General features: G+C 39.3%; 1 protein-coding gene across 1 annotated transcript in view; it reads left to right on the top strand.

Annotated features, from left to right (window-relative positions):
- Positions 1–20787, top strand: part of rraga (Ras-related GTP binding A) — an 84625-nt gene extending 63838 nt beyond the window's left edge. The window contains 4 exon segments of the mRNA XM_056472092.1: positions 64–155; positions 234–349; positions 20670–20729; positions 20732–20787. Coding sequence (XP_056328067.1) covers positions 64–155; positions 234–349; positions 20670–20729; positions 20732–20772 — 309 coding nt within the window. The 3' untranslated portion in view covers positions 20773–20787.
- The last annotated feature ends 2286 nt before the right edge of the window (positions 20788–23073 follow it).

The following is a 23073-nucleotide window of genomic DNA, read 5'->3' as shown; positions in this document are numbered from 1 at the left end:
GTTTTAAATGTTCATGTTCATTCAATCGTCATGTTTTACTTAAAAAAAAAAAAAAATTGTCAGGTGATCTCTCATTATCAGTGCAAGGAACAACGAGATGCTCATCGCTTCGAGAAGATCAGTAACATCATAAAGCAGTTCAAACTAAGCTGCAGGTAAAGTAATTTCCATTTATGTAGTAGTTGTAGGTGGTGAACAACATTATAATTTTTACTTGCCTTTTTGTCCCACAGTAAGCTGGCTGCCTCTTTCCAGAGCATGGAAGTACGAAACTCAAACTTTGCTGCATTTATTGATGTTTTCACATCCAACACTTACGTCATGGTGATCATGTCAGACCCATCTATACGTAAGCATCTTTTGTTTGTTTTTGATTTTGAAGTTGCATTCATAATAATATTAACAAATTTGATTTATAGTGCACTTTTTTTCAGACTCAAATCGCTAACAAGAGCAACAGAACACAATAAAACATGAAATGCAAAAATACAAATTAAAAAGAAAGCCTCATAAATTATAAGCAATACTAAAATATGAGTTTTAAGAAGTTTCTTAAAACAGTCCAGGGAACTGGCGTTCCTAATGTTTGTGGGAAGAGCATTCCACAATTTAGGTGCACGGTAAGAGAATGCCCTACCTTTCATGGTGCTAAGTTTGCAACGAGGCTGAAACAAGGTGATCCCTGAAACGGAACGTAAATAACTTAAGGAAGACGCTGTAGATATCAGATCACATATATAATCAGGACCAGAACCATGAACTGCTTTATAAGTTAAAATCAAGGTTTTAAAATCGATGTGTGACTTAACAGGCAACCAGTGTAACTGTTGAAGTACAGGGGTGATGTATGAGCTAACACATGTGCGGCTAAGTTTTGAACATATTGTAAAATCTTAAGTGAATTGACTGGCAGACCCCCAAATAAAGAGTTACAAAAATCTAAACGAGAGGTAATAAAAGCATGGACAAGCCTTTCAGCATATGGTGTTGATAGAAAAGGATGGATGCGGGCAATGATCCGTAAGTGATAAAATTCATTTTTTGTTATGTTTAAAATGAGGTTTCAGGCTTATGTACCTGCATAGAAGTTAGAAGAGAACCAACAACTGTTAACTTTAAGGGCACCTACTTTTCAAGCTGTTTGGACAGATATATGTGTAGGTATAGTGTATATGTGGTCATATTGGGGTGATATAAACACACCCAGTCCCTTTTTTTTCAATTTAACAACATAAAAACGGTGGACCAATTGGAGGAGTTTTCAGACCGACCGCAGCTTGATCTAGGAGTGCGGTCCCCCCGCCCACCTATATTCATTGACAGCTGCGTAACATGTCCTAGTAGTCACGTGTATAATCATATCAACAAGAGAAGACGAGAGCAAAGCAACCGGGAATAAAAGGTCTGTTCAGTTTGCTAGGATCATCAATCATCATCAAATGTGAGCAAGAAGAGTGAGTTTCACAAGTTTAAAATGTTTTAAAACAGTGCATGTGTGTAATAAATTACAGCGATTTACTTCAGCTTTACTTCATCAGCACAGCTGAACATTATAAAAGAAGACGCCACAATCCCAGTTTGTGGACATTAAATCAGGTTTATTTTGTACATTAACATAACATATATCCAATCAGCAGTGGAGATTAACCTTTAATTTGTGTGCAAAAAGAGTGCAAAGCTAAACGCGCACTGTCTTTGTGTATGTGTGTATCGTATCTGTGCTGCGTATGTGTGTGTGTATCTGTGTGTGTGTGTGTGCGCGTGAACTTTGTAACGACATTGTGTGTGACTCATCGTTGTAACTTAACACAACAAATGCATCGAATACTCATTGGTAAAGTTCTTACTGTAGTATTTCTCACAAACATTACGTGAGATCTGCTTCCTTTATGTCTGTTTGTTGTCTGATGCAGCCGAGGGAGGAGATTAAGGCACGCCGAAAGGCACGTAGAAATGGTGGGCGGGGAGGACTAGCCTTATAGGTACAGCAAAACTGCCACCCAGTGCAAAAATGTATAAAATTGAATTTTATAAAAGGTATAAAAAAAATCTGATGGGTGTTTTAAGCTAAAACTTTACAGACACATTCTGGAGACACAAAAGATTCATAATAAATCTGAAAAAGGGGTAACTTAGGTACCCTTTAATATTACCACATCTATTAACAGTAGAGGATGTGCCAATGAGTAAAATCTCAGTCTTGGAGCTATTTAATTTGAGATAGTGTAGGGAAATCCGTTTTTTCTCAGGTCCCTTCACTCTAGTATTTTGTATCACCAGTGAGTGTCTGCCTCAAGACCGTCCATGGTATGGTATGTGCAATTGCCATGTAATGCCTAATTCTTTAGCAAGGTTTTGAATCACCTTTGCTGTGAAAGCAGTGCCTTTGTCAGAGTCAATGCCACATGGTATACCAAATCTGGGAATAATGTCTTTTGTCAAATATAAAATCACAGTTTTTGCATCTTCCTTCGCACAGGGGAGACATTGCCATTGCTGGAATGGGCCTTCTGGCATTTGCAGCTGTTGGTGTTTAGCCTGTGGTTTAGTCACATGATTTTGAGCACAAACTAAACATCTGTCTAATGTGCTGTTAACATGATGTGATAAGTTAAGTATACACAGAAAAGACATCATTGTGTCCAGTACCCCTCTTCGGCCGCGATGTGTAACACCGTAAAACTCGCGGACAAGAAAAGATGCACAAGCAGAAAGAATGCACACATGGCCAATGGCATCCAGCAAAATTCCTGAGAAATCAGGACGAGCATCGAGCTCTTCCCAATAAGTATTTTCTGCCACTGAGGCTGTAGCTTGAATGGCCACAATGTCAATAGGTGGGAGCATAGCACTAGTCAGCACAGATGAGGAAGTGGAAACCTGAGAGATATTCAGCCAACTCGGCATCCTCCCAGATTAAGCAGCTGCTTTGGCTGCTGTGTCAGCCATGTTATTTCGCTTGGCCTCAGGGGTGTCAAATGTAGAATGGGCTTTTGTTTTAATAATGGCTAGTGATCTAGGCAAACGGCAGGCCTGTATGAGATCCATAACCAATGAGCTGTGAGATATGGGTTTGCCGTCTGCGGCCACAAACCCACGGGTAGACCAAATTTGTCCATAATCATGGGCAACGCCAAAGGCGTATCTACTGTCAGTGTAAATGTTAACCTCCTGATCAGCAGCAATGTGACAAGCTCTGGTCAAGGCAACGAGCTCAGCTGCTTGGGCTGAGGAAAAAGGCACAGCTGCAGCTTCAATCACTTTGTCTGGCAGTTCACAGACAGCATAACCTGTGAGGTATACACCATCCTGGTTTTGAGCACGAGCCATCAACATAGAGGTTTCTAACCCCAGGAATAGGTGTGCTCATGAGGTCAGGTCAAATGGAACAGTCGAGAATGACAGCATCCAGGCAATCATGATCATCGTCCACTCCTTGCACCTGACAAAATATTTAGTTAATTGTGCACGAAAGTTCAATTCAATTCAATTCACCTTTATTTGTATAGCGCTTATACAATGTAGATTGTGTCAAAGCAGCTTCACATAAAAGATCATAGTAAATTGGAACAGTGTAGTTCAGTTTGTAGTGTTTAAGTTCAGTTCATTTCAGTTTAGCTCAGTTCAGTGTGGTTTAAAATCACCACTGAGAGTCCAAACACTGAAGAGCAAATCCAACGATGCGCAGCTCTACAGATCCCGAACCATGCAAGCTAGTGGCGACAGGAAAGAAAACTTCACTAATTGGCGAAAGTGAAGAAAAAAAACCTTGAGAGAAACCAGACTCAGTTGGGCACGACCATTTTAATTTCTCCGCTGGTCAAACGTCTTGTGCAGAGCTGCAGTCTCAGCGGCGGAGGCTGGAAGCTGGCCTCAGCGTAGACTCGTCTGTCTCTGGAGCGTCACAGGAATCAGTCTCATGTTCTCCACTCCTCCTTGACCACCACAGTAGCTGCTCAGGATACGGCCTGGTCTAGGATATGGAAACCTTGGGATCATCTCATTATTGGTCTTGGATCGAATCAGTGACTCTGCATAGTCTGAGGGCCTCGGGAAGAGTATCCCCAGGTGGAAATGGAGAATAAAGAGAATAATTAGCGTAGCTGCTGTTCATAGTGTATATAAACAAGATGCAGAACCTGTGTGGAAGCCCGCTAAGTGGTGCACTGAGTGTATGCTTTACTAAACAGATAGATCTTTAATCGAGTTTTGAATTGGGAGAGTGTGTCTGAGCCTCTGACGTTATCAGGAAGGCTATTCCAGAGTTTAGGAGCTATAAATGAGAAGGCTCGACCTCCTTTACTCGACTTAGCTATTCTGGGTACTATCAGAAGCCCTGAGTTTTGAGATCTTAAAGAGCGGGTTGGATTGTAGCGAGACAGAAGTTTGGTTAGATAAACAGGAGCTAGATTATTTAAAGCTTTGTAGGTAAGAAGCAATATTTTAAATTCAATACGAAACTTAACAGGCAGCCAGTGTAAGGAGGATAAAATTGGGGTGATGTGATCAAATTTTCTAGACCTGGTAAGAACTCTGGCAGCTGCATTTTGTACTAATTGAAGTTTGTTAATAGAGGATGTTGGTGAAAGTCAGCGAGTAGTCTGTCCTGCTCGTCCCTCCAGGGCAGTGAAGCGTGCACTCTGCTCCTGATGACAGCCCCACCCTCGCCCTCTACTTTTGTTTCTTTTTTATGACTGACTTTATCATTCTCATGGTTTAATGCGGGAATTTTGGCAGATATATCAGCGTCATCATCATCTTTGCCCATCTTAGTTTGCAATACAAATCTGTAGTCCGCCCCTATCAACTGGCAATGGCGTGAACTCCTGATTAACATATCAACAAAATCCATGGGTTTGTCAATACCAGGAAGCAGAGAAATCAAATCTTTCAGCGCGCTGGGTGAGGGAGGTACAATGTCAATGCCTTTGGCTTTGGCCACCGAAACAGCAGCTACATTCTTTGGTGGGTCAATTACGGACCCTTCGTCTGGACCTGCGTTCTACAAATATCGTCTTCACACACATTGTCCCTCTGCCATTGTTTTAATGAGGGATAACTCCCCGCAACTGGAGCGACTGGGCTCACTGGCGCTGAGGGTGCACATATCTGCTTTTCAGCCGATGCCTTGCTGGGGCCCAGTTCAGCAGGGGCAGTAGCGGTCGCATAGGGGGGTGGAAAGCTGTTAAAGCCGCGTTTCACACCCTCTCTCTCCCTATCTTTACCTGTCGGGGGCTTAGGAACTGTTTTTAACATGGCTTTAGGAACATAGATATTATTTTTATCATTCCAAATTGAACTCATCTTATACCATGTGCCATAGGCCTCCGTCATATATTTCATATCCCATTCAGGGTCTCCCATACCACCATAAGTCAGGTTGTAGGCAGATTTTAAATAACTAGGGTCGAATGTCCCTTCTCGGGGGAAATTCCACCACTGGGATTGACCCTCAGTCCATCCTGCAAAATTTGAGATGTATGGTTCAGTGTAAAATCCCCACCCACATCTGTTCATCCAATTCACATGAGTCTCACTGGGCTCAGGCTTTGGGAATGTTTGGCCCATGATGAGAAGACTCACTGGTGATAATTTGTTTTGTCTAGTTTTTTATTAGTCTATATTTATAAGTGCTTTATCATACGGTTTTCAGCTGCCGTGTGATCTTCCACACACTGTGCAACCCAAATTTAATCGGGTACAAGAACACAATTATGCAGGATAACCCATCATCTACACCGTTGTGGTGTAGGATAACACATCCACACAATCCCTGTGTGGGATAACCTCTAAATCTACAAAATTCTACAGATAAAACAGGATATATCTAATCAGGCAGTGTGAATAAAATTATCTTACCTGACCAGATATATCCCGGACGATCCCCCAAGACTTTAGGAAAATCTGTTTTTTCTCAGGTCCCTTCACTCTAGTTTTTTGTATCACCAGTGAGTGTCTGCATCAAGACCGTCCAAGCTTGGAAAGATGAGAAGAAAATCAGCTGAGTGGTTCAGTATGATTTTATTCTGACACAAAGGAGGGAAGAGCAATCTTATATACACATTGAGGGTCCGCCTGCAGCTGAGCCCTAACACAAAAGAATATTATCATAGAAGGAGGGAAACAGCGATACAGAGACAGCTTACAGCAACCAGGATACGTGAGAATGTGTGCGTGTAGGTATGCGCGCATCTGTGAGCAAGTCGGACATAGACGGTCTGCGCACCCAAGAGAGGAACGGAATGTTCCAGCCACACCGAGATAAGATGAACAGAATATGCATACCCATACACATTTCTGCAGTGTAAAGACACAGTAGAGAGAACAAGAAAAACAGTCTGTAAAAACAGTAGAATACACACACATAATAATCAAATCCTTCAGTTTTGTTGCATCCAGGCTTTATTCTCTAACAAGCAGACATTGTGTTGATATAAGGCAGATAGATTAGATGTACTAATATAAATCTGTGTATCGTCGGCATAGCAATAATAATTAATACCATATTTTTGAAGAATTTGTCTGAGAGGTACCAAACCCTGGTGGACACCATGACACAGAGGGACAGTCTGTGGCCCCCCCAAATAAATGAACTCTGAGCGTTAAGTGAGGTAGTATATAAACCAGCTTATTGCTGTCCCGGCTAAGCCAACCCAGTTTTGAAGCTGGTCCAAACGTATGCTGTGAGAGATGGTGTCAAATGCTGCAGTTAGATCTAAGAGCACCAGAATACCACAAGCCCCCAAATCAGCAATCATAAGAAGGTCATTAGTGACCTTAACTAAAGCTGTTTTCACGCTGTGACCCGATGTAAAGCCCGATTGAAATGCATCAAGTAAGGTATTTACCCTGAGGTGGTTTTGACTCGCAACCACACGCTCAAGAACTTTGGCTAAAAAGGGTAAATTTGAAATTGGTTGAAAGTTTGATAAATCAGTGGAGTCACAGGTTTTTTAAGGATTAGCGTAGCAGCAGCAGTAAGTGAGGCATTCCGGGGTTGATATCACCAAGTTTCCTAAGAACAAGGGTACGTTTGACATTGGTCTGAGATGGTGGTGTGTACAGATCAAACGTAACAAGTTTATGGTCACTAAATGGCACCGTAATAGCTTTGAGCTGTTGGATATTTACTCCAGAAGTCCATACCAAGTCTAATATGTGACGACACTTATGTGTTGAAGAGTTGACGTGCTGAACAAAATTAAAAGTATATCTAATAAACATAAAGCTTGAGTGCAGTCAGCATTCTCTACATGAAAATTTAAGCCACCAGTTAAAAGAAGAGCTGGGCAGAGTGCGAAAAGAGCCGTAATTCTGAAAAGAATTCCAAAGCATGTTTTGGAGGACGATAGATGTTTAAAATGAGAACCGGTGAATTGCCTGTCAATTTGAACACCAGACATCCAGAGGTTGTAAAACGAGACAATGTTTCTTCAATTACAGTCATATCAGAGTGGTAGATGACTGCTAAGCCACCACCTCTGCCGGTGGAGTGCGAATGCTCTAAATATGTGTACATTGGCAGAGCACACATATTTAGGTTAAAATGGTAATTGGTCTGATGCCAGGTTTCAAAGATACACAGAAAATCCAAATCATTGTCCGCAATTAACTCGCTGATAAAAGCTTCTTTATTGTTTATCGAACGAGAGTTTAATTGAGCAAACCTGACCTTGTTTAGTTGAACTCCACTGGATATTAAGGACTTCTGAAGAGGTACGAAATTCATTGGGCAACCCCGTGATGAAGAGCAGAGACGAACCACTTGCCTTTGAGACCAGACCGTGTTTATCGAGTCGGTCAGGTGAACCAGAAAATTCTGGGAAGAGCCCTAAGCACTGATGAGAGTACCTTGGGTGCCGTAGGAGTTGTAGTGAGCGAAGCGTTTGCATCATATTTGTAGCTGGGGTCATGGTGTGGTCAAATTGACAGAGATCCGTTCCCGAATAAGTGGTCATGATAAAGTCCAGGTGACCACAATAGGCCTTGTCAGGTACTCAAATAAAAACCAGAAAGAGAAAAACAAAATATCTTAGCCGCATACTAGCCACCAGGACATGCCTCACGGGTCATAGTAATAAAACCACACACCTGCGGCAAAACTCAACTCTGGTTACTATCGAGAAAGATGCAGCATTAAAAGGACCATATCTAAAAACACAAAAATCATCCATTAAAACTTGAAAAAGTCTGGTGAAGAAGCAGCAGCCAAGTTGCGCCAGCATCTTCTCACACCTCTCACCTCTAATGAAAATGCATTACTGGCATGAAAACACTCTGCGCCTCTGATGTGCTGGATTATTATGATGATAGTTAAACTAAAACAGCAGAAGTCTAAATTTAAAGAGATGGAGTGTTGTTTGTGAGTTACAGCGGCGCCGTAAAGTGATATGCACTTTCATTAGTGCATATCAGAGACTATCATTAAGAAATTCTGAACTTTTTTTTTTGTTGTGATATTTGCCATTAAAATTAAACTAATTATTATTTCTGTCATTACTCGCATGTAATTCTATAATTCTAGTCTCATGCTCATTAAGTAAACCTAACATTTAAGATAGCGTTGTTTAAATTGTACACTGTATAAAATGTCTCATGTATTGTTGCTACAATTAGGTTAATATGATCCCATTAATATTACTGTGTGCTGCATGGGGACATTTTGTACTGCACTTTATCACTGCCTGGCAACAGGTTTTATTCCATATTCATAAAATTATTAATTTATTAAAGTAACTTTCAAATGATAATATAGATAGGATGTCTGACCATTGACAGGGTTTTGTAAGTCTTGTCAACTCATCACATTTTTTAGGGACTGAGCACCAACAATGCAGGAGGAAGTTTGGCATAAGTCAGTGATTTTGTCAGGTTTTTTATATATATACAGATGTTACTACTTCAATGTGTTCCTTTTGGCGCCATTCATACCGCGGCGACAGCGGTACTTGGTGCGCCAGCAGCTTTTGACCGCTGGGTGGCAGTTTAACCACAGATATTCAGCTTTGCCTTTCCACAACACTAAACAGACTTTTCTGTGCGTACCTTATGTGATCAGATGTGTTCAATTAAAATATAATTTTGATTTAGTTTTCTTAGTAATAAACATGATCTTACCAGGGCTTAAAGTATTCCGACACCATGCCGGATCTCCGGCGTGCGGCTGTGAGAGAAAAAAAAATAGAGCTTGCACATGCGGTTTAGTTGGGGATGCTCAAAATAACCGATTAAGCAATAACCGAAAGGGCGCGTTTGTAACCGATGAATGGTATCAGTTAAACGATTAAAATATGCTTTATACATTTTTAAAGTTTGGCTGCATACGGGGCATCTGTTAAATGGTTTACTGACTGCAGCCAGTGTTTTACGCTCTGCTTAAGCTCGCTCAGCGCGCTTCAAGTTTTGCCGTTGTGTGCTGTGTGCTCGAGCGGAAAAGCGTGTTACTTCTGTTTCATTGTTCAGTCAAATGAAAGCACTGCAGGGTTTCTGTTGAGGTGACAGCGGGGTTTGGGTTGTCAATGTGAGTATGGCAAACTTTTAAAGATGGAGGAGAGTACTTGTGGTCGCTGTTTCAAGTTATCCAGAGTTGTATTTATAGATCTTGAATGTCACAATATTATTAAAATAACAATTATAACATCGACAGCAACTCGACTCGCGCACACCAGCTGATTCAGTCGTTTTCTAGTGACATACAAAAGAGTGCAGGGCTTCTTTTTTTTGTCAACCATAAGAGGCAGCGCGGTGCGCCGCGCGTTTTTGGAACGTAAAGGCGTGCGCTTTGTGATCGGCCCCTAAATGTACAACAAATATTTGTTAACTCTTTGGATGGTAACACATGCAAACACACGTTTCTACAGACGCATTTTGCCAAAGAAGCTAATTGAAAGAAGGATATTTCTGGTCACAGTTTCACACAGAGTTGACATTAACCAGCGCTGATGCAGATCACCTCTGTGCTGTCTGGAGACGCTTTATAAACTTAAAAAAGCAGGCTGTTGATGATTTAGGGTGGGCTACAACCAACAAACCCCTTTTTTATTTTATTTATTTAATTTTTTTGAAAATTACAGTTATTAATAGTTCTTATATAATATCAGCAAGTTCAATCTCAGCCATGAACCTCGCTGGAAAACTTATATTACATCGCCAATCTGGAAACATTTTGGATTCGTGGCGAACGAGAAAGGCGAATCAATAATTAGGATGAAGCTATTTGTTGGGCTTGTTTAGAAAAATAAGTGTTAAATGGACAAACACGTCGAACCTCCAGAGCTGCGGTCATGTCACCCAGCCCATAAAATGCGGAGCCAGCTCCGGTGTCATCTACTGAACGCAAATGCCCAGCTAGTCCAGCCAGGTATGGCAGAGAGGCCTTTTCAAAAATGGCCAAATACAAAAGAGAAACTGATAAATAGTAGACGTTGATGAGAAATGGAGCAGCATATTTGGTAGTTGAGAACGCGCCGCTCCGCGATGTAGAGCTGGTTTCCGAGAAATGCAGGCGGCGGAGCAAGATACCCTCTTTGCCACGGTTGCGAAAAAGTATCTGCATGCGCTAGAGGCACACCGTCTCAGTTCTGCTGGAAACATTGTAATCTCAAATAAGTCTCCGCTTAAACCGAACAAAGTCAACATGTTAGTTTTTCTGGCAAAGAATTTAAAATATGAATAGAAAACAAAAGGCGGAGAGACACAGTTTTTTTTCAACATCTGACTTATGTTGTTACTAGCCTAGGCTAATATTTTTGTTCTTCGTTACTATTTATATTATTATTGATTAGTATCTGTGAAGTTTCTAAAATGTAACGTTTACTGTTTCAAGCAGTTAAAGTTATTTCTATTTAACTAGCCTACATTATTATAGGCTGTATTGTGTTGTTTTATCAACAAAAGTTAAACAACAAACATGTTCGTTTGTACGGATATTTAGCATAATACTTTGGTCTTTTTTGATTTCTTAATTTTTACATGAAATGTAAATTAACTTAGGTAGGCTACTTGGGTACAGGGGCGTAATTTGTTGGTAGTATACCGAGGAATGCTTAGACAGTGAATATTGTCATCATTATTTAAAAAATTATAAATAAATAAATAAATAAATAAATAAATAAAACACCTTACGGAAAGGATGAAGTAAAGGAAAAGCATGCTCTTAATCATTCTTCATAATCTGATTCGTAGCTATACATGCAATAAACTTATATTGCGCCGACAAGAACAAGCTCTAAAACGTAAAGTCTAAAGCGAGAGGAGTTATTGATATTAATGTTAGTTGTTAATATGACCGTTAACACTGCGTTGTATAATTAACGCCGTCATTGTGTCGTGTTTGCGATTTTTTTTTTTTTTTTTTTTTTTTTTTTTTTTTTTTTTTTTTTTTTTTTTTAATTTATTTATTTTTTTTTTTCTCGTTGAAGAACAGAAAATTCATGTTATCGCCGTCTTCCCAGCCAGGTTTTCATGCACAGTTTCCGTTTTTGTTTCTTCTCAAACAATAAAGTTTCGCTATAGCAGGCCCGGCGGCAGGATATCATAAATGAGGGCGCAATGGCGATGTTTTTATATGACGTGCTAAAATTGAAAAATGAAATTTACATGAAAAGCTTTATTAGTGAAAAGCTGCCGAGCGCAACGAAATGGGCTATAAGCTATATTTGCTCTTATGTGCTGAAATACTTAACAATTTCCTTAAGACCACAGAATAATATGCAACATCTAAATGTCATATAGCCAATAAGGAAAAATTAACATGTTTCAGGTCTCTCCAGTGCATTTGGACTGAATATTTGACTGTGTCTTACTGGATGTCTCCAGTAACTCTAACAAACATAGAGGCACAAGCAGACTGTAGGATTCATTCATTAATTCTTTCTTTTATTTATATATTGTCAACCAAATATATATAAATTAATATGTGTGTGCGTGTGTGTGTGCGTGTGTGCGTGTGTGCGTGTGTGCGTGTGTGTGTGTGTGTGTGTGTCAGAGTCCAGAGGTGCGAGGGGAGGAGGTGCGTGGGGAGGGAGAGAGTTCAGCTTCCTGACAGCCTGATGGATGAAGCTGTCTTTCAGTCTGTTGGTCCTGGCCTGGAGACTGCGCAGTCTCCTCCCTGATGGCAGCAGACTGAAGAAGTTGTGCATTGGGTGGGTGGCATCTGCTGTTATGCAGAGGGCTTTATGGGTAAGACGTGTGCTGTAAATGTCCTGAAGGGAGGGGAGAGAAACACCAACGATCTTCTCAGCTGTTCTCACTATGCGTTGAAGTGTTTTCCTGCAGGATGCATTGCAGGTTCCAAACCACACAGTGATGCAGCTGGTCAGGATGCTCTCAATAGTGCCTCTGTAGAAGGTGTACATGATTGGGGCTGGTGCTCTTGCTCTTTTGAGTGGCAGCCTGTTTAAACATATCCCAGTCTGTGGTATTGAAGCAGTCTTGTAAAGCCTCTGAAGAACCTTCTGGCCACACTTGTATCTCCTTGCAAACCGGTTTGGTGACTTTAACGATCGGTCTGTAAGCAGGCATTAGCATGACAGTTAAGTGGTCCACCAAGGTGGGGGAGGGGGAAGGCTTTGTAAGCTCCTCTCTGTGTGATGTGAACAAAGTCCATTGTGTTATTGCCCCGTGTTGGAAAGTCTATGTGTTGTTGTATTTTTGGAAACGCACTCTTTAGGTCTGCATGGGTAAAGTCCCCTGCCAGGATGAGAAAAGCATCGGGGTGGGCTGTCTGCTGCTCACTAATGTGCAGTTTCCGTAAACACAAAAGCACAACAGTCCTTTACAGTCCTATGTGATGAACGAAGTAGACGGATGTAGTCCAGTTTGTTGTCTAGCGAGCGTACGTTCGCTAGAATGATGGAGGGGATAGCGGGTTTGTGGGGGTTAGCCGCTAGCCTTGTTCGGATACCCCCGCGCTTACCCCTCTTCTGCTTCCTCTTGCGCCGCTTGAAGCGCCTCCATTGTGGGCGAGGTGGTGAGGTGAGGGTCGGAGGATGGGTAGGCATCCGGAGCAAGCCGAGATGTTGCAGCTTATCAGTGTCCGCGGAGTTTAACTTGTGAAGTTTGTTTCTACAGATGTCGAGCAGAAATGTTCGACTATATGCGCGCTTAAGGACAGATAAACGTGACGTTGACCCACAATAACACGGCGACGTACAAGACGAAGAACACAAAAACACATTAATAACACATTAATAAATAATACCAAGTTTTTAAATCAATAAGCAAACTGACGCATCTCCGCGTGTGCGCAAAGAACAGGCGCGCCTCTTGCAGGCGCTGCTCTGAGAGTCCCGGTAGTAAACATGCACGCCAAAAAAGACGGCTACCTGCTTGTTACGCGCCGCTCATGCCTTGTAAAACCAGTATAACAGCTTTTTTTGTGTTGCAAGTGGACAAAACTAAAGTTTAAACAATATGATGGTGATCTTACTAAGCATGCCTCCTGATAGATTTTTTTGTATGAAGCAAAAAGGAGGGATGACGAGTCAGGGAGGTAAGACTTAACAAACCTAATTATCTGCCATGTGTCAAGTCTGTATTTATTTGAATTGTCAATAGAATTTCATTAAAATGAAATTAATATTTATGCAAAAGTAATTTCTTAAATGATCTTAGCATCACTCCAGTTGTCTTAACATTGTTTTCCAGTTACATTTAAGATTATTTAGAAGAATAATAATATGTATATAAGAATAATATGTATATAAAAATAATGTATAATAATAAGAATACTTTTATTTATAATTTATAATTATTTTAAAGATTATGACTTGAGAATATGATTTTACCTCAGCGCTGCACTTTTCTCCTTCGCCCTCACGCTGAGTTCAGGTGATGGAGTGTTGTGAAGTAGTTAAACTATTCTCAGTTTAATGTACGGTGTCAAACTGGCACAGGAATATCAGTATAATAATATAGGCTTTGCTAAAAGGCTGATCAAATGTCTTTTTTTACAGAAGCTAACAGACGCGCATGCTGTGACCACGGTGATGAGTCAACAATCGCATATATTTTGACTTATTTAAAGTAGGCTATAGCATATAGTCATTTTGTGTAAAGACATTTATAAAAAGATGTAGCTAATATATCACAGGGGTTTGTGTAGCAGCAATTACGGGATCATTAATTAAATCCTTTTTCCCGTGGAGCAAAATAAACACTGCACAGTGTAGCGGATGGAGACGCACAAAAATATGTATAAATTATATATATTTTCGTCGGAAGAAAAATATTCTTTGAACGAATTTTGTTTTGTACAATTTGTACCTTAGTTTTTGTCGGTCAGTTATTTACAAAATAAACAAGAATAACTAATAAACTGAAGTGAAGCGATGTGCCTCAGGGTCCGCTATATGCCGCGGCCAAAACACAAACTGTCTGTTAAATACAATCATAATATAAATAAAATAAAAGTGAAATATTCAGTTTCGAATATTGAACGTCAATGAAATAATACCTTTAATAAATAAAATATGTTCGTAAGAACGTGGTGGGCCAGTGATTCCGTCGCTGTCATCAGTGGTTTAATGAGCTCAGGAGAATTCTGCTTTGCATTTTTCTATGCATTACTAACATCACTAAACCAGACATTTGTTTTATAAGTTAACCAAATATTCGCAAAGATTCAGCAGTTTTTTTTGACGCGTTTGCCAGTCATGCCAGTCAGTGAAAAAAAAGTAACCGTGGCCCTGTTTGCAGGTATTAATATTCGTTTTTTCGTCAATCTGATGCAACTTTTATTATTTATACAGGACGTTAAAATGCAATTAAAAGTTTCAAATCAATTAAACTCAATTTATAAAAAGGCTAGCCTATTTTATGCATTAAATATAACTAATTTCCTTTATTTCTGATTAGACCATGCATTTTAGACTATTTACAATTGTAATATGTGCATATGCTTTTTTAAAATAACATTCGTTTAACAAATATTTTAGCACATCAAAATTAATTAAGTGACCTGTTTTTTTATTAAAACCTTTATGCAAAAGGATCAGAGGATAAATTATCGTAGGATAAACGTATCTTATGGAAAACACCAATTGACGGGCTCTGCTTTCGGTTTTAAAAGAATCAAGCAGCTTTAAAAATATAATTTGCTGAAGAGAAATGACAGAAAAAAAAAGAAAGAAAAAGATTAAATATATAGGGACTGTTAAAAGAACATTTCTCTTTAATATATTCTTTCGACTCCGAAACATCAGCTAAGATTATGATGAATGACGGAGTTTCTCTATTGCCTGCTTCGGCAGTGCGTCCCGGTCCCGCAGGTTATGAACGAGGAGGCGGAGAGAATGCGCTGTTTAGTTTCGGCTTGATATATTTAAATAAAAACTAACACCGAACTGCTTTTAACGCTTAAAAAGTTAAACTAAAATGCACAACTCTTGTTGGTTGCACCCGCGGGATGCACAATGAACCAAACGCGCCATTATTTTAATTCTATATTCGTGAAGAATGAGCCATGAGATTGAGATTTTTGAAGGTGCTCTCTAGCGTCGAAGTTCCTGGCAGAGTAGCGAGTGAAAAATGTGCATAAAGAAATTGGACAAGAGGAATAACATTTTAAATTATATAACAAGCATCTTATTCTTTCTAATCCTCGCCCCAGTTTTAATACAAGTTGTGTTTTTTTAATATTTGTGGCTGGGAAGTTTATTAAGAATATATTTATAATTATATATTATTAAATAATTACATAATTATATATATATATATATATATATATATATATATATATATATATATATATATATATATATATATATATATATATATAATATATATATACAGAGAGAGAGAGAGAGAGAGAGCAAAAAATTATTTTTATTAAACTTTTAGTGATCTGGTTAAGGTAGGTCAATTTATTTTTTTTGCTTTTGATGAAGCAGCATTCAACTTAAGCTCTTTAGACCATGCCCCTGACCGTTTCTCAGTGTTTCGCCGCAACATCTTTAAATAAATTATCTATTTAGGCATATTTTCATTTTTAATTTATTTTCATTATTCGTTTATTATTATGTACAATAATTCAGACATAAAATAAGATAGTAAAATATAATCAACAACGAAAATGTAAAAAAAACATAAATAAAAACATAAATGAAAAAGTATTGTCTTAGTCCTATCAAAACGGCAAACACTAAAAGCAGGCTAAAAGACTGCTTTATTTATTTATTTAAGACTACTTATTAGTACTGAATGTGTGTGTCATGTTAGTTGTCTTTTATTTCTTCAATTCCAAAACGAGTCCTCTTTGCACTTAAAAAGTTTACAATAAAGTGTGTTAACAAATTTTAAATGATTAATGAAGGACTTTATAATGCTTTGACTTAATTGTTTAATATCATTTACAAGCACAGTAGCATATTTAAAGCTGCTGTAAAGGCTATTTCTTTCCGTTCGCATCCCGTCCCTTTGCGCCCCCTGGCGGCTTTTTCACAAACTGCGGTCCTACACTAAAAACAGAGCAGCAGTTATTTCAAACGGCGGCGGTATAAGCCCGGCGGTAATAGTCACTTTGACTCTCACCTACTGTATATTAGCTTAGTATTATTGTCTATAAAAACCGGGAGGTGGTGAGCCCGGGTATGAGGGCCCTTTCATTAGGCACTGAGCACCGAAGCAGTGTGTAGGACCTATTGGGATTGCTTCATATATTTTTTTATTAGGGACCGAGCACCAGAACGGTGCATAGGCCCTATTGGAATTGCTATGTTTATTAGGGGCAGAGCACTGGAACGGTGCGTAGCCCCTATTGGAATTGCTCTGTTTATTATTGGGGACCGGGCACCGAAACGGTGCATAGGCCCTATTGGAATTGCTCCGTTTATCATTATTATTATTTTCATTTGTTATAGGTTTCGAAAGTGGGCGTGGCAAAAATGACTCTATATCGCCACCTATGCACATTTGACGGACTGGCCCCCGAGCTACGATTCACGCACACATATGAAAATTGGCACACACGTCAAACATGCCAATACCTACAAAAAAGTCTTTCAGAGCGAAATCTCAAACACAACAGGAAGTCAGATATTTTTAACTTCCTGTGCCGGAAAAGTGCCGTTTTTGCCATTCCAGGCATTGTATTTTATCAAACTCCTCCTTGGATTTTATCCAATCAACCCTAAAATTGGGTTTTGTCATCTAAAGGCCTTGACGACATTAAATTGCGAAGATCTAGAGTTTTTGCCAAAGGGCGTGTCCTTGGCGGTCCCTCAAACTTGAACGATTCGCCACGAATCAGGAAGTTGCTATAACTCAGGCATGCATTGTCCGATCTGCCTCAAAATTCACACGTTTTATAAGAGTGCTGACCTGAACACGTTTTACATGCTAATATCCAGTTACAGTTATAGTGCCACCTACTGGCAAAAGGAAATTACATGTTTTACACTGTGATGCCTGTTTCACACCGCAGCGAAAGCAGTGCTTTAGCAGAGCGCGCAGCACGTATAGAGAGCAGAAGCAGCACACAGGCATTTGCCTTTCACACCAGCTGCGTCTGCAGCGCGCAGCTCTTCGGCAGCTGCAGCAGAGATCAATCTATCTGTCTATTTTATCTAGTTACATATCTCTCTCTATATACAAATACACTTATTAAAAACTTTTCATCTGCACCAAGGCTCGCGGCAACCTCCTCCTATGCTGTTTCTTTAACCTGCAAGTCTTTATTTTACAAATGAGATCATACAGTATTGTATGCTCCTAAAGCTCTATGAGGAGTGTCATTCATGTCTGGTTCCCTCATAAGACATCGCTGTGATATCATGTCATTGGTTTTTGATTGTCAGGATGTTGTAGGCCTAGTTATAATAATATTATACAATATAGTTATAATAGCATTTATACATGATCAATCTAGTGTTACTTTCTCCGCTTCAGAAATGTCTAGCGGCAGAGTAACAGCTCGTGAAAAGGATGTGACGCCGGACAAAAGTAATTAATGCATGCCTTCTTTACTTATTTTCGTGTTGTCAGGTTAACAGTGCAAACAGCTCCGGGTGTAATAACTTGAGTGAACATAAAACAAAGCCGAATAAAACTATTCCTCTGCTTCATCTGCACAGCACACGGGAGCTCACATCCATGCGTGTCGAACTGCACTACCCACAATACACTTCGCTATGGACTACAACTCCCATAAATAAATATTTCTGGCCTAAATAAATGTTTGTTGCAGTTTTTAATCGTTTAAGTTCATTTGATTGACTAAATAGAATTCAGTGGATATTATTACCGCATTTATTGGGTAAAATTGCTACTTTTTACGGTCATTCAATGTGTTTTGGTCATTATCGATGCACTGTCACGTTAATTGAGCGTGAGCAGCATGACAAAAATAGACCCAGGCAGGCAGATAAAGCACACCATGGCATCATCACAAAACGATTAAAATGAAGACAACCAAAACAAACAGATGACACATTACTGTACAGCATTATATTATATGTCTATACGCACAGGCCTATGTATTTTCATTCATTATTTTGTTTACTCACCGACTGACTGTTAGCAGCATGCAATCGAGTAGTCTCGCCACTAACGGAGGAATGACCCAGCGCACAACATATAATATTAAGCCACCAAATTTTACAGTAATAACTCTGTATAAAATGTATTTTATAAACATCCTCGTTTTGATAGACGCCGTCAAACATTCAGCCCAGGACATCAAATTACTTACTGTATATTTACTTGCATTTTAACTTTATAAACTATAAAATCATGGGTCTCCTCACTCCTAACAGTTCCACTCTTTTTCCCCTGCTCTGCTGGCCATGCCCACTCTGCCCGCAGTGCTCTACCCCCATCTTGGAGCATTTTTTTTTTTTTAATTTCTAAGGTAGACTTGAACTGAAAGAAAGGGTTTAATAGCCCTTTAAGGAGGATACAGCAAAAAATATCACTTATTAAATTAAAACTACTTATTATTTTATGCAACACGCTTATATTTAAAAAAACAAAAGGAAACATAAGGGCGATCATAAGCAAAAAGACCCCTAGCCTATAAGGTGTTTTATGGAATAGCCTTAAACTGACCAGCAATATGTTTTTCTTTCCCTTATTTATTTTTTTATTTTTTTATTTGGCGCATGTACTCCTGTGCAATTGGAAAACTAGTTTAATGGCAGCATGCCATCTTTACCAGAAACACGGCTATTTTCCTGCTGGAAGATAACCGTCACCCCAGTCTGAGGTCAAGAGCACTCTGAAGCAGGTTTTCATTCAGGATGTCTCTGTACATTGTTGCATTTATCTTTCCTCTATCCTGACTACTCTTCCAGTTATACCTGCTGGAAAACATCCCCACAGCATTATGCTGCCACCGCCATGCTTCACTATAGGGATGGTATTAACCTGGGATAAGCGGTGCCTAGTTTTCTCCAAACGTAACGCCTGGCATTCACTCCAAACAATTCAATTTAGTCTCATCAGACCAGAGAATTAGTTTTTTTTATGGTCTGAAAGTCCTTCAGATGCCTTTTGGCAAATTCCAGGTGGGAGTGACTTCTGTCTGGCCACTCTACCATACAGGCCTGAATTGGTGAATTGCTGCACAGATGGTTTGTCCTTCTGTAAGGTCCTTCTCCTCTCTCCACAAAAGAATGCTGGAGCTCAGACAAAGTGTCCATGGGGTTATTGATTATCTCACTGACTAAGGCTCTTCTCCCCTGATCACTCAGCTTAGATGGCCGGCCAGCTCTAGAAAGAGTCCTGGTGGTTTCAAACATCTTCAACTTACGGATGATGGAAGCCACTGTGCTCATTGGAACTTTCAGAGCAGCATTCATTTTTCTGTAGTCTTCCCCATCCTTGTGCCTCGAGACAATTTTGTATCGGAGGTCTACAGACAATTCCTTTGTTTTTATGCTTGGGTTTGTGCTTTGACATGCACTGTCAACCCTGGGGACCTTATATAGGACAGGTGTATGCCTTTTCAAATCATGTCCAGTCAATTGAATTTAACCACAGTTTGAACTCCAATTAAAATGCTGTAAACAACTCAAGAATAATCAGTGGAAACAGAATATCCTGAGCTCAATTATGAGCTCACTGCAAAGGCTGTGGAGGCCACTGTGCTTATTGGAACTTTCAGAGCAGCATAATTTTTCTGTAGTCTTCCTGTAGTCTTATGCTTGGTTTGTGCTTGGACATGCACTTTGAAACCTGGGACCTTATATAGACAGGTGTATGCCTTTTCAAATCATGTCCAATCAACTGAATTTACCACGGCCAGCATGCTGCTCTGAATTGTCTGAGATTATATTCATTGAAACGTGCATATTCACTGCTCCCATCTTTAGTTAATTAACACTTTCAGAAATAGTTGGTTTAATTTAACAGAAGAAAAAGACAAAGTTGATAAAAGTTTACATAGAACAGACAGAAAAGTAAAGTTAAGCCTTCAGTCTCCTGATTCAAGTATTAGAAATGTTCTTCATGATAGATAATAAAATTAAATGACAATACAATATGCTACATTAGACAGCACATCATGGCACTCCATGTTTCTTTTGTGCTAGGTTATAGTGTATCGTACTGTACTAAAATCTGTAGTGGTACATAAGACCAATCTCTCTGTTCTGTCCAGAAGAATGCCAGGCAATGCAATGTAGTAATTGAAATAAATCAGTCACAATTTAAACCATCTTTCTTACTTCCAGCATCTGCTGCCACTCTTATCAACATCCGGAATGCCAGGAGACATTTTGAGAAGCTTGAGCGTGTGATGGACCGAAACACAGTCTACACATGCGTATGCGCTAAACCTGTAACACTGAACGTGAGTACCGTAACAAGTCAATGTATTCATTTATTTGCCTTAATTGTTGCTTTTTACCTAAATGAGTTCCACATCTGCATTGCACAACATAGTATCAAAAATATATTTTTGCATTTTAAAGGATTAGTTCACTTCCAGAATAGAACATTGATGAGAATAAACTTGCCCCCTTTTCATTCTAAGATGTTAATATGTATTTCTTCATCAGAAAAAGAAAGCCATACTTTCTTTGGATATAGATTTTTTTTTTCAAATTGTAATTGAACTTCAGCTTTAAAGGGGTCTGCATGACCCATCTAAGGACTAAGGGTCTTAACTAGCAAAATGTTTTCTTTTAAAAATAAATGACTTAATGCATTTTTTTTCTTTTTAAAAGCTTATATTGTCATTAAATTTAAGCTCTTATGGTTAAAAAGTAATGAAATTAATATTTAGTTTTATTTTTTCAATGAAATGACTGATGTAGTTGTGTTACAAACTTCTCTGTTTCGGTAAGGATGGTTTAGAGAGACTGACAGTCACATCAATTCCTAAATCTTTTGTGCTGGGACAAAGAGGGAAAAATACACATATGGAGAAAACAGTGAAAGTCCCGGAAAAGTGTTTATTTCAGAATCAGTTTTATTGCCAGGCATACTTCACACACAAGATATTTGTTTTGTCTACAGAAGCTTCAAGTGTACATAAAGTGACAACACAAAATAAATATTAAAAGAGATGATAAACATTAAACAGAGATGCAGTTAGTCAAAAAGGTCTGGATGTTGAATTGTATGTACAGATTTGTTATAAATATACAGGTTATAAGGTGCTGTGTACAAATGCGTATGAGAAAGTATTGCATTGTATATTGTTATCAGGGATTGTATATTTTTATAAGGTGTATTCCGATGTGTACTTATTCACAAGATGTACTTATTTACAACTACTTCGATGTGTATGCGAGAGTACGGTGTCCGATGTGCTTCCTTCAGTCCCAGTGAGTGTCGTGCTCCAGGGTTGGTAGGTCGGGAAGCTCAATTTGCTCTTCCTCAATGGCTCTCTTGATGAGCAGCAGCCATGGCTGATTGAGCTTTATGGTAGTGTGGCTGTAGTGCATTAAGGACCATGGCGACAGGGTATTGGATGACTCGCTACACTGTATTTCTGTTCAGCAGGGGTGAGTTTCAGACTCATACCCAAAAAGCATCTGAGTTGGGTCGTCAGGTCCACCGGTACTGGAAATGTGGTAATAGCCATTTTTGCTTCCACTGGCTTCATTTCAAACCTGTCCATCTTGCTTACAATAGTAGCTTAACCAAACACATACTTTGCAAGGTTGTGTGTCAAGGAAGCATTTTTCAAATGCTGTAGAAAATAAGATTGTTGTTCCGTCCACTGATTGCAAAACACCAGCAAGTAATTCAAATATGCGTTACAGTTAGGTACTCCAGCTAGAACTGTTTGAGCCAAATGTTGGAACATAATGAGTGCATTCTGCAACCCAAGGACATAACTTTTTATCTTTGAAAAGAATCAGGTGTGACAAAGGCAGATATATCCTCTGTTAAGTGGACTTGCCAAACACCCTTAAATAGGTCCAGCCTACTGAGCAATTAAGCAGAACCTAAACTATCTTTATTTACCAAAAGGCAAGGAGAGCTCCACGGACTACAGCTATAGGCGCTAAATTATTTCAAGCAGATACTCTGTCTCCTTTTTTATTGCAGACCTCTTAACAGTGTAAATACAATATGCATGTTGTTTTATTGGTTTCATGCCCTGAACGTCAATATTGTGTCGCAAAACATTGGTCTGTGATGGTAAAACAGAAAACAAAGTTGGAAACAGATTAATGAGACCAACTCATCTTGCAACTATTCCTCAGGTAGATATGAAAGATGAGAAGCCAAATTAGTTAGGTCAACAGAATTATCTAACTTACTACACTTAGGAAAAGTATTTCTCAGCCTGAGGCCATCCTCATCTGCACTCGCATTAACATTTATTAGGTACCACCTCTGACATTGCTACAGCAACTGCATTTTCTGTCACACTTTCATCCAATGCACACGGCAAGATTTTCCTGTACATGATATGCTTTTATCATATTGACATGCCATACTCACAATTTTTCATTTTTTTCTGGCGTATGCATCACATAATCTGTGTTACTGAGTTTCTTACCACTTCATATGCCCCCGTAAATCGAGCTGGCAAGGCAGAATCTAGAATAGGTACCAATACTAAGACCTTGTCACCAACTTGAAAAGGTAGTAAAACTGCTGTTACGTCATAACAATCTT

The sequence above is a fragment of the Danio aesculapii genome, chromosome 14, assembly GCF_903798145.1.
Source record: "Danio aesculapii chromosome 14, fDanAes4.1, whole genome shotgun sequence".
Taxonomy (NCBI): domain Eukaryota; kingdom Metazoa; phylum Chordata; class Actinopteri; order Cypriniformes; family Danionidae; genus Danio; species Danio aesculapii.
This window is presented reverse-complemented; position numbering and strand designations above follow the sequence as displayed.